This window comes from Rattus norvegicus, chromosome 13 (assembly GCF_036323735.1).
Source record: "Rattus norvegicus strain BN/NHsdMcwi chromosome 13, GRCr8, whole genome shotgun sequence".
Classification (NCBI taxonomy): domain Eukaryota; kingdom Metazoa; phylum Chordata; class Mammalia; order Rodentia; family Muridae; genus Rattus; species Rattus norvegicus.
Genome location: NC_086031.1, coordinates 79,157,708 through 79,174,292, shown reverse-complemented (window position 1 = coordinate 79,174,292; position 16,585 = coordinate 79,157,708). Strand labels below are relative to the sequence as shown.

General features: G+C 42.2%; 1 protein-coding gene across 1 annotated transcript; it reads right to left on the bottom strand.

The window, feature by feature from the left end:
* Positions 1 to 2,927: 2,927 nt before the first annotated feature.
* On the bottom strand, positions 2,928 to 16,585 carry Ccdc181 (coiled-coil domain containing 181). Its single transcript, NM_001014131.1, has 6 exons — positions 16,423 to 16,585; positions 14,229 to 14,372; positions 11,888 to 12,835; positions 7,398 to 7,544; positions 4,345 to 4,499; positions 2,928 to 3,262 (listed from the first exon to the last, which is right to left on the bottom strand). The coding sequence occupies exons 2-6, from the start codon at positions 14,343 to 14,345 to the stop codon at positions 3,100 to 3,102; spliced, it is 1,530 nt and encodes a 509-aa protein (NP_001014153.1). The 5' UTR covers positions 14,346 to 14,372; positions 16,423 to 16,585; the 3' UTR covers positions 2,928 to 3,099.

The following is a 16,585-nucleotide window of genomic DNA, read 5'->3' as shown; positions in this document are numbered from 1 at the left end:
GAACCCAAGCCCAGGTCTCCCGGCACTCAGAACATGCACATGTGTGACCCCAGCCAGCTCACTTGGAGCAGAAGCAGGTGAGTAGGAAATCCTGTCTCAAACATTAAGGTGGAGAGGGAAAAAGGAAGACACCCAGTACAGTAGCCTCTGTCCTTGACAGGCACAAGCTCACACTTAACATGTACGTGTGCCAGACATACTTGCAAAATGAGCAGATTACTAAATAGCTCCTAAGATCCATGCATATATGTGTAAGTCACATGAACAGCAAATGAGCATGTCGGGAGACCGTCCGCATCGGTACTGTGCAGAGACAATCATTCCTGTCTTCATGTAGGTAGAATGACTGTCAACAAAGCAGTGTCTATAAACAGAAAGCAAGATGACACTGTAGGCAAGTCTAAAGACACCTGGGACTGCTGTGCTTCACCAAGAGATGTGTATGACAGCTTTCAGAAGATAGCCCGGAAGTTCAAAAGAAAAAAATCTCGCCTGACCCATCATTCTAGGTTTATAGCCAAGAGAACTTAGGCGCCATCGTAGTGTTTGTATACCAGTTTTTGTAGCAGTCTCGTTCATGGTTGCTAAAAGTCAAATATCATCTTAATATCAGTTAAGTAAATAGAATCATCTGTATGTCAAGGGATACATTCAACCTCTAAAGTGCACACTTGAGGCATGCTATTTACATAAATGTTACATGAACTACGTTAGATGCAAATGGACAGATACTGGTACCAGGGTCTGGAGAAGGGCAGGAAGGGGTGCTTAAAAAGCCAAAGAATATTCATTTTTTCAATAATGAGTGGGTAATGTAACAAAGTGACCCCTAGTGGATGCCCATTTGCCTTTCTGGTCAGAAATAAATGAGTCCATACAGTTGGAAGGGGGATATAGTGAAGGAAGTTCAGGACGCACCAGCGGGAGTAGATGGGAGGTGGGTGTGATCAGAGGACACTATTTATGTATGGAATTCTCAGTGCGTAAGTAACCAAAGAATGAAATCAAATTTAAACAGCTGAATGACTTAGACAACTCTCCCAGGAAAGTTCACAGGTAGCCAACAGTCACACATAGCTGGTTATTAGGAACATGCAAATCAGCTGTGAGACTACATAGACATGGGGGTAGTGACTAAAACTGTAAAACAACATGTGTTGAGGGGAACACTGACAAACTGTACAAGCATTCTGAACACTGCATTCCTGTCAGAGGCGTACATCCAAGAGATAACGTAAATAATTGGACAAGTACGATGTTCATAGCAACATCGGCAAAAATGGTCCAGGTGATGAGTGTGTGCACAAAACCCCACCCAAGTGTTACGTATTTTCTTCCATAAAAAGGAATTAAATACTGACACGTGCTATGTTATGGATGAGCTTCGAAAGCCCTAAGCTAAGTGGAAGAAGCCACATATAAAAGACCATGTTTTCAACAACTCTGAAATGTCTAGAAGAGGCAAATCTATAGACAGAGTATCTACTCAGAGGAAGCGTCAGGACAAGAGGCATTGGAAGGGGCTGGTTCCGGGAGCCACGGAAGCATTTTGGAACCACAGACAGCTGGGGCTGTGTAACGCATGAATAAGCTAACTGCGCTGGACTGTGGGTGTAGGATGTTTTATATTCTGAGGTCTCCTCAGCTAAATTAGAGGAGAAAGTTTGGAGACACTGCTACCTTCTTGCCTACTTTCCCAGCTCTCCACGTTACATCTATCCTGTCGCACATTCATCAGTGTCTTTAGCATTTAGAAATCTTGCTTCACTGTCCCAATTTTAATACCCTGCTTCCTCTTGCTCCCAAACCCAACAATAAGATTTTCCCCATTTCCTTTTAAAACAAAAGGTTTCATTTCCTTAAAAGTTAAAACATTTACTCCGGATGGGGACAGGCGGGTCTTCGATTTTTTTTTTCACAGATTATCTTCACTTACGAGTCAAGTGTTTGGATACCATGCATGTTCTGCGTTGTTTTGCTTCTAAATCATGTAGCAATCCTGAGTATTGCACAATATGCACTTGGATGTCAAAACCAATTGTAATGAAATATAAGACCACATGAGTGCTATAAGTTAAGATAGGTACAGAGCATAGTGGTCTACACCAGCAATTCCAACAGAACTGAGGCAGAAGCAGAAGGATTCTTAAGTTCCTTCTAGGTTCCAACCTCGGCTACATAGAAAGACCCCCATATCACAAAACAAAACAATCAAACACAAGACTAAACCATTCTCTCTACAGTTTCCAATTCTTGTAAACTACATGTTAGAATTTATGTGAATGAACTCACATTTATATATGTAGTATATTATAAATGTATATAAATATATTTAGACATACAGAGGTCATAGGATTGTATCATACACAACATTGACAATAATTTTAAAACAAGCCTAAAACTATCAGGGACTTTTATGCACAAAATAGAATTAAGTGTAGAAAATCTGTATTATCTTTCCATGGTACTAACAAGTGATATTTATTCTAAACTATTTAAGTCACCACCATTAAAATTCAACTTTGACAAATAAAACTTCGGATAAAGCCTTGATAGAGACTTAAGTCATTCTTTAAGAATTATGAAACGCTCTTCTGAAAGATGTGTGTGTTACTTGTATTTTGTGGTGGGAAGGTGGGTATGCATTCCACTGTGTGTTGAGGTCAGAGGGCAGCTTGTGGGAGCTTGTTCTCTTCCTACCATGTGAAGCCCAGGGACTGAACTTAGGTCATCAGTCATCAGACTTGGTGGCAAATGCCTTTACCCAGACATCTTGCTGTCCCCTCTGTAGCAATATTTAAATGAGCATAGGAATGATAAAAGCAAATGTGTGTCTTTCTTGTGGCTTTCTGGGTAGAAATGTGAACAGAGTAGTTTGGAGGTAGACAGTTGATGAGGCACTGACTACAAGATGACGCCACACATTCAACACTGTGAGAGACATTTATTATGTGTCTGCGAAAACAACATAAATTCAGCATCACCAAAAGGCAAATCCCACTCCCACAATTTGGAGTATTATCAAGACAGGGGCCCATGGGAAACGACACACACAATTCTGGTGAGAGCAGCTTCAAACGAAGTCTTTCCTAGGCGGCTTCAGTTGTAGTGGTCGGTGAAGCGGAAAGCCTTGGCCTCGGGCACACTGTACAGGCCGCTCTGCAGTTGTTTGGAGCGCCGAGCTTCCAGTCGGAGCTGCCGCGCTCTCTCTTTGACAGCCTGCTGCTCTGCTATTTTCTCTATCTGTTTCCTTCTGAGCCATCTGTGGGAAGAGTACCATCGGAGTGGGTGTCATATGCTGAGCTTCTCAACCACAAGCACAGAAAACCAACATTTCTGCAATGAAATGCGGTCGAAACACAACCGATAAAGAATCAACTAAACATTAATAGGCTTATTTTCCAGGCTCACGCAAAGAAAGCAATTTACACCTGGGATCAAACCACAAGGTGTGCCTTGTGGTAAAACTGAAAACTTGCTTGGTTTGGTAGTAATCTAACTTACATGAGTTACAAGTCCTATACCTTTTCCAAAATAATCATTTTCTAAGCAAATAACTATTTGCTATATTATAAATAAATTATTCCTTGAAATTAGCATGTAAAACATTAGTTCAGTTAAAAACACTAGCAAGATGCAAAACTGCTGCCTCGTACTTCTTAGCAGGGAACTCTAGAGCCCGTGCCTCTAGGTGGATAAAATGGCCCTTCCTCAAAATGCAAAAGAATCCTAAGCATTAAAGGGATAAAGGAAATCTAAGCATCAAAAGGGAATAAAGGGAGAGTCTTTGCTTAGTTAAAATAACACGAGAACTAACTTTATACACATCAATCTGGTATAGATGTGAATATGGGATATACATACATATGCACAGATATAGTTTTCCAGAAATAAACCCAAACAACTATTAGAATAATCAGAAAGTCATATTTTGAGGGTCCTGAATTGCATTTTACTTTAAGTAAATTAATTACCTATTATAAAACTTTAGGAACAATATCATCACAATGCAAATTTTTTAATAAATCTATTTGCAAAGAAGTATTTAGAAGACAGGCGTTCTAGTGCTGATAGTCATGATTAGATTTTTGGATGATGAAAATATAAATTTGCACTTTTACTTTTATAATAAAAGGTTGACATACAGATAGGGAAAAAATGAGGGGTGGGGAGGGAGAGAGGGAGGCGGGGAGGGAGTGGACATGAGTGGAGCCGATCTTACTCTCCACCTTCCTGAAGGCTACAGCTCTGATGTGGGTGGGACCTGTCTGCTCAGGATCAATGGGGTAACAGATCAGCGGGTGGGGCTAGCTTCTGACCGCTTCAGGCCCCACTTTAACCTACTGTCTAAAGGCCCTCTCGCGGCCCTCTGTTCCTCTCAGAAAGAACAAACACTCCTCTTGCTTTCTCAGCTCCTCAGTCTTCCTTTCTTTCATCTGCTCCTCATGCTTTTTCTTAAGCCATAGTCGAAAAGCTTGCTGTGGGTCTCTGTTCACTTGCTGAGTAGAAAAAAGGGAGAGAGATTTGTTTAATTCAGAGAAACTAAGGCTTCTTCTGAAGCTCCACAAGAACCAAGTCCCCAGCCAGTGTTTTCACACCGATTTCATGGCCTGCATTTCCCATCCTCCACCAACACTGATTATGCTTCAGTGAGGAAGCGTCCCTCTTCCTGAGGAAAAGGGGGGCTGGTGCTCAGGAGCCCTCAGCTGCCATGCTCAGGGTGCTGAGACCCGCCTCCAGCACCACCCCAGTACAAATGGATCAATGGAGAAAGTAGCAGCCCTGGTTTTCAAACTTGGACTCTTTGACAAATCACATCTTTCCCCCCAAAGATACAAGCATATAAAACAAAGAATGGAATGAGTTGAGGGCTTTAAGGTAGTTCCTGAAAGTTTCATGGAGTATAGTTTATGAGTATGCAATTCACTATATTATTTAGCTTTTCCTTAAATTTTAAGTTTTCAGTTAACAGTATCTGTCAGAAGATATTTAACTGCTAGGTACATCTTCAAAACTGTTATTGGGCCTGGAGTAATGGCTCAGTGGCTAAGAGCACTGGCCACTCTTTCTGAGGACCCAAGTTACATGGCAGCTTATAACCATGTTGTATCTCCAGTCCCAATGGCATCCACTGCCCTCTACTGGCCTCCACAGACACTGCACACACGTGGTGAACAGACAGACATGCAGACAAAACACCCATACACATAAAATAAATATTTAAAACAATGAAACTATAATTATTGCTGAATGCACACATATACTCATGATTTTACATACTTTTAATATAGTATTTATCACTCCATAGTTAACATTTATTTTGTATTTCCGGAGTTCTTAACATTTATTTGTGTGTGTGTCTGTACATGCACATATTTATAGGTGTCTGTGAAGAAAAGCATTAGCTTCCCTAAGTTTTAGTCACAGGCAGTTGTGAGTCACCTGACATGGGCGCTGGGAAACCCACTGGGATCCTCTGCCATGCTCTATGAATTTTCTATAAGGCAGAGTATCCTTGTTTTGGTTGAAACTGTACTCCTGTGCATGAGACAGCAAATGCCACCTAATTAGCAACAGTGAGCATTTATTTTGGATACGTGACTTCATAGTATCTCTTTGGTTTAGAGTTTGTATCATTTTTCATATGCCATGGCCATCTGTAGGATCGACTTCCTGTTATGTCCTTTCCTGGTTTTTTTTCAACTGGGACACTGAAAGTTTTGCTCTAACAAAATAAATCCTGAAGATACCAATAATATTTGTAATAATTTTGAAATCCCTAATTAGGCTTTCATGGAATTTTTATTAAAAGTAACTTTTAGGAATTCCTATTCATTGTTTTAGGTTATGTGTGTCTGTGCACATCTGTGTGAGGGATGTGCATGTGTGTGGTGTCTGCACCTATCCGAAGCATCAGACACCTTGTAAGTCACAGCAATCATAAGGCACATGCCGGTGCTGAGGACTGAACCTAGGCTCTCTGAAAGAGCAACTGGTGTTCTTGGCTCCTGAGTTCCCTCTTCAGTCCTGAGAAAAATCAATTCTGAGTGGCCACGTTGGCCAGGGAAGCAGGAGGGCTAACTGAAGATCCTCACCTCTCCGTCAGTAAATCCAGATCCCCCAGTCTCAGCCCCAGGTCGGTAGCAGAACAGCTGTTGATGCTTCCCTTTCTCCTTGACCCCATTTCCAGAGGATCACACAGAATCTTCTACAGCAGCCTCCATCACTACCTCACGCCTTTGTCTCAGTCACCACCTCCCATAGGCATTCCCTGGGAACCCATCAGCCATGCAGACCATGAAAGAAATAGGCAATCTTCAGATCTTCACTCTCCCTCCGCTCCAAATCTAATCGCCCAGTCTTATCCCCAGCTCTGTAGCCAACTGTGGTGGCCCCTCCTCCCTCTCTGGCCTTTCTGGGTACTCGGCACAGATGCAGACACACCACACGTATGAAGAATAAAGAATGCAGAGTTTCCAGCAGAGTTCACTGGAAAAGGGAAATGAGAAGGGACTTGAAGTTCTTATGTCTGTGCCAGGGAACACTGGCCTCCCTTTTAACAAACCCCTCTCTTCAAACCTCATAGTTGAGGAACCTGTTGAAGGCTTCACCTCATGCTACGGATTAGCCAGTCTAGCCTCTCTCTCCTCACTTCCTACTCCTGAGGTGGAACAGGAAGTTCCAAGTCCTGAGCATGACTTGGTGTCTACAGGTCAGCTCTCATCCAGAAGCCCCCTGAGAGCTAGACCTTTAGAACCAGACACACACGACTCAGGGAACCGCAGGAATGAGGTACTCTCTGTCAGCAACTGGAACCAAGGACGACCCACTAAGCATTGCTTCTCTTCCAGGATCTACACAGGATTTTAGGGGAGTTCTGAGCCAAGAACTCAGGACACAACCAGTATTCATATCTTTGTTATTATATCACAATTACAAACCTGTACTCACATACAAGCATGGATATTACTGATCTGAAGACAAACTGAGATGATAAATCACACACAGTGTTACTAATCTGTAGCAAATACATCACTCATTCTGTTGTAGGAACTAGAAGTTGTTTTGAACTTGGGAAGATGACTGGCCATGACAAAAATTTTACTTTGAACACTCAAAAGTCTTAAATTCTACTCTTAAAAAAAAAAATCCAGGGCTGGAGAGATGGCTCGGCGGTTAAGAGCACCAACTGCTCTTCCAGAGGTCCTGAGTTCAAATCCCAGCAACCACATGGTGGCTCACGACCATCTGTAATGGGATCTGATGCCCTCTTCTGGTGTGTCTGAAGACAGTGACAGTGTACTCACATACGTAAAATAAATGAATAAATGTTTAAAGAAGAAGAAGATGAACTCCGTCTGTACCCTCCTCCCCCCACCCCGCGCAGGCTCACTCACTCTGCTGCTCATGTCTTCGATCTGCTTCGCTCGCTGAACTCGCCGCATTTCTACCACCTGCTCTCTCTTCTTCTGCAGCCATGCTTTAAACACCATCTCGTTCTCCTTTTTCTTCTCATTCTCCTCCTCTAGCTTACGCTGTTCTTCCTAGTGGGGGTGGGGGTAACAGGGTGTTAGTGGGAAATTCATCAAGCTGGACATGATGTATTTTGACTTCTGAAAGTAGGGTTCCCTGCCTCAAAACTTTCCACATGAAAACTGCTCCACTTTCTTTCACATTAGGGGCCTCCAATTAACTTAAAAGGGAAACGGAAGTTCTGGAGAGCAGTTGAGCCAGAGAAGTATGTAGTTACATGGTGTCCATTACATGCCATTGGGACTGTGTGTATCCTGTGTCTACCCTTAGGTTAGTCTTGGTACCAATTAATTAAATCACAACACTTTTAAGAAGTATTCTAAATTGCTTGAGCATTTTTCCATTATTGCTAAATTAGTTGTGATGATGGTCCAGTAGTTATGAAGGAAAATATTTCACTCACTTAGAAATACATGGGACAAAATTGAAACAGAAGGAGCACTAAATTCCTTCTATGAAGCCACAATTACTCTTAAACCTAAACCACACAAAGACCCAACAAAGAAAGAGAACTTCAGACCAATTTCCCTTATGAATATCGATGCAAAAATACTCAATAAAATTCTGGCAAACCGAATCCAAGAGCACACCAAAACAATCATCCACCATGATCAAGTAGGCTTCATCCCAGGCATGCAGGGATGGTTTAATATACAGAAAACCATCAACGTGATCCATTATATAAACAAACTGAAAGAACAAAACCACATGATCATTTCATTAGATGCTGAGAAAGCATTTGACAAAATTCAACACCCCTTCATGATAAAAGTCCTGGAAAGAATAGGAATTCAAGGCCCATACCTAAACATAGTAAAAGCCATATACAGCAAACCAGTTGCTAACATTAAACTAAATGGAGAGAAACTTGAAGCAATCCCACTAAAATCAGGGACTAGACAAGGCTGCCCACTCTCTCCCTACTTATTCAATATAGTTCTTGAAGTTCTAGCCAGAGCAATCAGACAACAAAAGGAGACCAAGGGGATACAGATCGGAAAAGAAGAAGTCAAAATATCACTATTTGCAGATGATATGATAGTATATTTAAGCGATCCCAAAAATTCCACCAGAGAACTACTAAAGCTGATAAACACCTTCAGCAAAGTGGCTGGGTATAAATTAACTCAAATAAATCAGTAGCCTTCCTCTACACAAAAAAGAAACAAGCCGAGAAAGAAATTAGGGAAACAACAACATTCATAATAGTCCCAAATAATATAAAGTACCTCAGTGTGACTTTAACCAAGCAAGTGAAAGATCTGTATGATAAGAACTTCAAGCCTCTGAAGAAAGAAATTGAAGAAGACCTCAGAAGATGGAAAGATCTCCCATGCTCATGGATTGGCAGGATTAATATAGTAAAAATGGCCATTTTACTAAAAGCGATCTACAGATTCAATGCAATCCCTGTCAAAATACCAATCCAATTCTTCAAAGAGTTAGACAGAACAATTTGCAAATTCATCTGGAATAACAAAAAACCCAGGATAGTGAAAACTATCCTCAACAATAAAAGGACTCCTGGCGGAATCACTATCCCTGAACTCATGCAGTATTACAGAACAATAGTGATAAAAACTGCGTGATATTGGTACAGAGACAGACAGATAGACCAATGGAACAGAATTGAAGACCCAGAAATGAACCCACACACCTATGGTCACTTGATTTTTGACAAAGGAGCCAAAACCATCCAATGGAAGAAAGATAGCATTTTCAGCAAATGGTGCTGGTTCAACTGGAGGTCAACATGTAGAAGAATGCAGATCGACCCATGCTTATCACCCTGTACAAAGCTTAAGTCCAAGTGGATCAAGGACCTCCACATCAAACCAGATACACTCAAACTAATAACCCTATTAAATAACCCTATTAAAAATGGGGTTCAGAGCTAAACAAAGAATTCACAGCTGAGGAATGCCAAATGGCTGAGAAACACCTAAAGAAATGTTCAACATCTTTAGTCATAAGGGAAATGCAAATCAAAACAACCCTGAGATTTCACCTCACACCAGTGAGAATGGCTAAGATCAAAAACTCAGGTGACAGCAAGTGCTGGCGAGGATGTGGAGAAAGAGGAATACTCCATTGTTGGTGGGATTGCAGACTGGTACAACCATTCTGGAAATCAGTCTGGAGGTTCCTCAGAAAATTGGACATTGAACTACCTGAGGACCCAGCTATACCTCTCTTGGGCATATACCCAAAAGATGCCCCAACATATAACAAAGACACGTGCTCCACTATGTTCATAGCAGCCTTATTTATAATAGCCAGAAGCTGGAAAGAATCCAGATGCCCTTCAACAGAGGAATGGATACAGAAAATGTGGTACATCTACACAATGGAATATTACTCAGCTATCAAAAACAATGACTTTATGAAATTCATAGGCAAATGGAGGGAACTGGAAAATATCATCCTGAGTGAGGTAACCCAATCACAGAAAAACACACATAGTATGCACTCATTGATAAGTGGCTATTAGCCCAAATGCTTGAATTGCCCTAGATGCACAGAACACATGAAACTCAAGACGGATGATCAAAATGTGAATGCTTCACTCCTTCTTTAAAAGGGGAACAAGAATACCCTTGGCAGGGAATAGAGAGGCAAAGATTAAAACAGACACAGAAGGAACACCCATTCAGAGCCTGCCCCACATGTGGCCCATACATATACAGCCACCCAATTAGACAAGATGGATGAAGCAAAGAAGTGCAGACCGACAGGAGCCGGATGTAGATTGCTCCTGAGAGACACAGCCAGAATACAGCAAATACAGAGGCGAATGCCAGCAGCAAACCACTGAACTGAGAATAGGTCCCCCGTTGAAGGAATCAGAGAAAGAACTGGAAGAGCTTGAAGGGGCTCAAGACCCCATATGTACAACAATGCCAAGCAACCAGAGCTTCCAGGGACTAAGCCACTACCTAAAGACTATACATGGACTGACCCTGGACTCTGACCTCATAGGTAGCAATGAATATCCTAGTAAGAGCACCAGTGGAAGGGGAAGCCCTGGGTCCTGCTAAGACTGAACCCCCAGTGAACATGATTGTTGGGGGGAGGGCGGTAATGGGGGAGAGGATGGGGAGGGGAACAGTCATAGAGAAGGGGAGGGGGAGGGGTTAGGGGGACGTTGCCCTGGAAACCGGGAAAGGGAATAACAATCGAAATGTAAATAAGAAATACGCAAGTTAATAAAGAAAAGTGAAAAAAAAAGAAAGAGATATATGGGAAATACCTGTGGAAGACACAGAATGTGGCCCATGCCTTGTTTTAAAGTCATGTTAACTCATGCTGGGGTGTAGCTCAGAGAGCTGATGGAGCACTCCCTGAGGAGCCTGGGTCCTCCCCTCAGAACGGCACGGTACTAAGATTAAAGCAGTAGCTGAATAAATAAAATACTTTAGTTTAAAAAATAAAAAAGAACCGGAGTAAGAGACCAAGTTTGAGTGTCCTACTGCTGATAGAGGAGTTCACTATAATTTTATAGGCGTTTTGAATTTTTGATTGAAATGTTTTCAGGTTATACAAAGCAGCATTTTTGCTATCAGAAGCGCACAGTGGCAGTTATTTACAAAAATGAGTTCTCTCTTAATCATTCAGTGACTGTTACAAAAAGAAGTTATCTAAACCTGAAGGAAGTTGCCTCCATCCATCCTGCAGAACTGTAAGGTAGTCTCAGCAGTCAGAGAACAGAGCACAGTGAACTCTGAACTACACCAGTTGTGAGCCAGGCTGCCATCACCCTGCGGCAACTTGGCCAAGGCATCTGACCTCGTCCTCAATGGCCTCATCATCTGACATCTCGGAGGGATTTATACAATTTCAGCATGGATATTAGCCTCTCCTCCCCAATCCCCAGAACAGGGGACGGAGCCAAGAGCTGCGGGCATGCTAGGCACCATTCTACCACCGAGCTGCTTCGGCCTCAACAAACTCCACCCTCAGTCCAAAACTGCAGTCCCCGAAATCAAGAAATTATAGACACCACAGCAATGGGGCTGCGAGCTTACCTGTCTCCTACTTTGTGCCTTCGCTCTTTCACAGAAATAAAATCTGTGTCTCGCCTAGCTCAGTGTGTGCTTTCAAGTCTCATGTGCCTGTCATGTCTGAGACCAGCCTGGGTCTAACACAGAGGTTCTGCTATCTTTTGTGATGTCTACAGGAAAGGATCAAGGTAATGGCAGTGCTCCCCACTCCCTCAACATTTACCTCAGTGATTTAACGTGAAAGTCAGTAAGAGGCAACAACTCCTGGTTATTTTGAACCATTCCTGTCTTGTGACACTGATCAAACATGAAATATACTCTTCTTTCCACACACGTGCCCACTGCCTTCTTACCTCCCTCTTCAGCCTTTCACGCTTTCGTTCTAGCTGTTTCTGGAGTTCCTTCTGTCTTGGTGAAAGACAGTATGTCGAGGTCACTGGAGAGACACCCGCTGACTGTATCCTGTGACTGGATCTCCTGGTTTTTTTATTTAGATCTGGGTTGGCAGCAGAGCTTGGACGGTTCTTGGGGTTGGCTGGTGGCTGAGGGACTTGAGCCAATGGCTCTCCTGCTTGAGAGAGAGTCATGATGTGAATCTTTGCCTCGGGCTCTTCTTTCTTGATGCCGCCGACAGACAGGTTGGCAGACCTGAGGGGCAACTGTGAGGACTCATGTTCCATACCATTAGCACTGCTAATGGGGGGCAGGAACCCCTGACTCTCAATGTCCTGTAGGTTCATAAGTTCAAACTTCCCATCTCTTTCCACCAGTATCTTCCTATCGTTTTCTTCACAGCCGCCATTAGTAACTGACATGAGCATACTCTCTTGGCCTAAGTCACCAGAAATACATAACTGTGACAGTTTTCCAGACATATTGGTCTCGTTTTCTAAGAGAACTTTACAAGTGTCACTGTCTTCTAAAGGTGGGACTTCCAGATCAACTAATTTGTCTTTGAACTTCAGTTTCCGCTCCCTTTTATCATTCACAGGTTCCTGAGTCTGTAGAAGCTTGTTAGCCTCTATAATTTTCTCCATAATGTATCTCCTTACTTCCTCATCCTCTTCATCCTCCAGGTCTTTCTGGTTTTCTGGTTTGGAGTCCTGGAAGGAGTTCTCACTGTCTGAGTCTGATATGGGATCCAACGGCTGAATACTCGGGACAGAAATGAAGTCATTTCTTCTGGGCAAGGCCTCATCCTTTGGAGGTTTATCTGGATCAGAGAGCTGTGGGCCGAGTTCTGTTTCTGTTTCCTTCTCTTTTAATTCCTGGTCAAGATCGTCTTCCTTCTTGCAAGCCACCTTTAAAACAAACACGTGAGAGTTTACTCTCCAGTACAATTCTATTCATTTACTTGGAGGACAAGTGAGACAGATTGCTCTTGTGTTCGTGTGGTTTATTTTATACAGGGGAACTTAGGAGCTTCTGGCCTCACTTCACTCACAGCGTTCTAGCCCATCTCTCTGAGCTCCTCTGAGAAGCATGAGGGAACAGTGAGTCCTCATTATCGTCACTGACACTGCAGCCCTGCACCTCACTGCTTGAGCTACTTCAGCTGCAAGGCCCGGGTTCAGCTTCACCTCCCAGGAAACCCCTGCCTCCGCCACTCACGCTGGGGCTTCCTGGGTACATGAAACTCTCTTCTCATGGCTGCTTAGGAAAAACTTCAGTGGTGTCATTTTTTCAAATATTCTACTGCATTTCTTTTTCTCCACCGAGTAACAAATCAAGGTGGAGTTTAGTTGGTAAAACCTGCTGCCTTCGTTTCCTCAAATTCTTTCTGCTCACTCGCTGGAATCCAGATAACTATTCTTGCTAGCCTTCTAAAGTCACTGCACTCAACACCCCAGGCACACTTCGTTACTCCCTCGCTTAGTCACTCTAATATCAACACACACAAATTATATATGAATCTATGCACTGTGTGTGGGTGCGTGTGCGTGTGCGTGTGCGTGTGCGTGTGCGTGTAACCGGAGGAACCAGGAAAGGGTCATTTTCCCTGACTTTCCCCTCCCGTATCTGATTACCCGCACAGGATCCTGGTTAATTACAGTTCAGACCAGCCCCTTATTTTTTCCCTATCTACACTACTCTGAAGTGTTAATTTTGTCTTAAGGTTTCAACTATGAGCTGCGAGATTTTATTTTTAAAGGGTTTATTTATATTAAAAGTATAAACCTGGGGCTGTGGAGAGATGGCTCAGTGGTTAAGAGCACTGACTGCTCTTCCAGAGGTCCTGAGTTCAATTCCCAGCAACCACATGGTGGCTCACAACCAACTGTGATCTGATGCCCTCCTCTGGTGTGTCTGAAGACAGTGACAGTGTACTCATATACATAAAAATAAATAAATCTAAAACAAAAAATATAAACCCATGATTCTTTTTAGAATCATGTTATTTAATTAGATTAAAATTTCATTATCATTTGAGCTTTGTCAAATGCATTTTAATTCCCATCCTGTCATTCACCCAAACATTAAGACATAGTGTTTAAACCGTCCAATGTCCAAGGCAAGGATAAGGGTATTTGTTCAATATGCATAAAAGGATGCTGTGAGGTTTAGACAAGATAGCAGGAGTGAAAACCTTCACAGCTGTGAAATGCTTTCCTGATGTAAGAGCCAAGCACTCTATTGGTGTAATTCCCCTGGTGCTATTGGCGTGATTACCAGGCATGCTATTTGTACTTGTACCTCTATCATGCTGCCATTACTCTTCTCTTTATCATTGATCAACCACTCCAGGTCCTTTTCAAAGTCATCTTCATATTCTCCACTCTCTTTTGAATCAATACCTTTATCTTCATCCATTTTTTTCACTTGTCAATGAATAATGCTCTAAGGTTTTAAAAGATAAAAGGTCTATGTTAAGCCAGTTTAGAGGTGGAGTGGGCACAAAGATCTACGCTGCAAGGTAAGCTGATTACCACACGGAGACGTGTAACAGGAAGTGTTCAGAGTAGACGTGTTTGTACACTCCCCCCCCCCCGGTGGCAACACATTTCCATAGCAGAGAGTCCTAACAACCCTGCCACCTGTCCCCAACCCTCCTAGCCCTAATCTAGGAAATCTCTAAGTTAGTAAGAAAATGGAGCTTGGAACAGGATTTTTCTCCATCCCCTGCCAATTAGTAAAACTCTTCTTCAACAGATGATAGTCTACATTCTACTTAGTGTTTAGATATTTGGATAAATAAGGACTCAGTTAACTGGACAGTAATCATTACTAAACTATTCCTTGTATTCTTTCCAGACATTCTTTTATATAAAACAGGCCTTCTTGCAAAAACATAGGTAACCATAGATAAACCAGCATCCACCTTCAAGACATACACTGTCTGCTGAACTACTAGTGAAAATGGGTACACTGTGAATGACACAGAATAAAATAAAATTTTCTACAAACCAAAAGGCATCCCAAAACCACACTCGTTTTCACACTCATTAGTCCTTGGCATCATTAGCTTTCTTTTCACAGAAGAGATACTGAAACTAAGATTTTACCTTGCTGCTAAAAGAAAACTTTCCTAGGACTAACTCCTCAATGTTTTCCCAGAGTCTTATATCAAACATAACTCTGAGCTCGTAAACAATAAATATGAAATAGCTCATACTTCTGAGCTCATACATGACTCTAGTAAGTACGTGTTATTCCTTATAAAAAATATCACCTATGTGAAAGCTAAAATGCTAAATTCAAAACCAGAACCAGTATAACAAACAAAAATATATCAGATATATTAGGAGCTATTAAAAATCACAGAAATATGTTTTTAAAAAGGCATAGGTAAAGTAAATGAAAAATAAATGAGGTTGGATCAACTCTGAAGTGTAATTGAATTTCCATAATTTCCGAAGGAAACATTCCCACTGGTTCTACTGTGAGCAAACAAACTCTTGTTGCCAAGTCCCTTAAGCCTTTCAAATGAGTCACAGGGCATTCAACCCCCTCGGCTTTCATCACCAGGGTACTGTCTACGTGATACGCATGCCAACACACGAGAATAAAATGGCATCTTCCATGAACCAAATTTCTTAGCATTTCCTATTTTATTACTGTGATTGTTTCACACATTTAGAATGTCAAGTTTATCATCGTATCTACGTAAGTAGTTAGGACCAGATCAATAGTTAGACTGCAGTGACGGAAATTAGTCCCTTCCTCTTAAGTGTGTGAAAAACCCTGAGTGTCTAAAGAAATGTGGGTCCAAACCATGTTCACAGATGCACATTCTATTGATAACTTTCTCACCAGATAAAAAATGTTTAAAAATACCTTAACCTGATAATTCTATTCCACCTTTACCATATCTAACCTTTTAAACGATATTTGTTGGAACACCAAGAAACAAAAGAATAAACAGTAAAGAGAAGGTCTTTCCATATAAAATAAGCATTTAGCAAAAAACTTATTTCAAAAAGCAGTTAAGCAAATTTCCACAGCTCTAAGAAACTATCAGGTCCATCCTTCCTGCTGCATCCCGACAAGGCTGTGGTGCTGTGGAATTTTTTTTTTTAATTACAATCTGTTACAAGCGCCGACAGGAATATTTAACAAAATTAGGTAAAAATTTGAATTCTTACTGAGCGTCTTAAGCACTAACTGAATGGATAGCATGCTATGTGTGAAGCTAACATTTCAGGAGTGATTTCTTTTCTTCCACTAAAGCTACCATTCGCTTTCTTAAACTTTGAGAAGGGAAATAACAGGACAAAAACTCTCTCCTTGTGCATGATGAAGTGATACTGTGCTAGGCTGGGGAGATCCTGGGGCTTATGACCGCTTGCTTCACCCACCTCCCTCCCACCTCACCCAGACGTTTATCCTCTCCCTGCTCCTGCCACCTGTCTGCCTGTCCTTCCTCCTCTCCCGCTAAATCCCCTCCTGCCTGTGGAAGATGCAGCGGCTGGGGTCACAGAGATGGCCGCAGGAACTCTCTTCTCCTTTTCTAAGCTCTGACAACGAGGCAACGGTGACAACCCTGGGCCTGCTCCTGAAGCAGCCAGCACCCGGGTGCCATGGCAACGGCGCGTCTCTGCGGACTTCTTCCG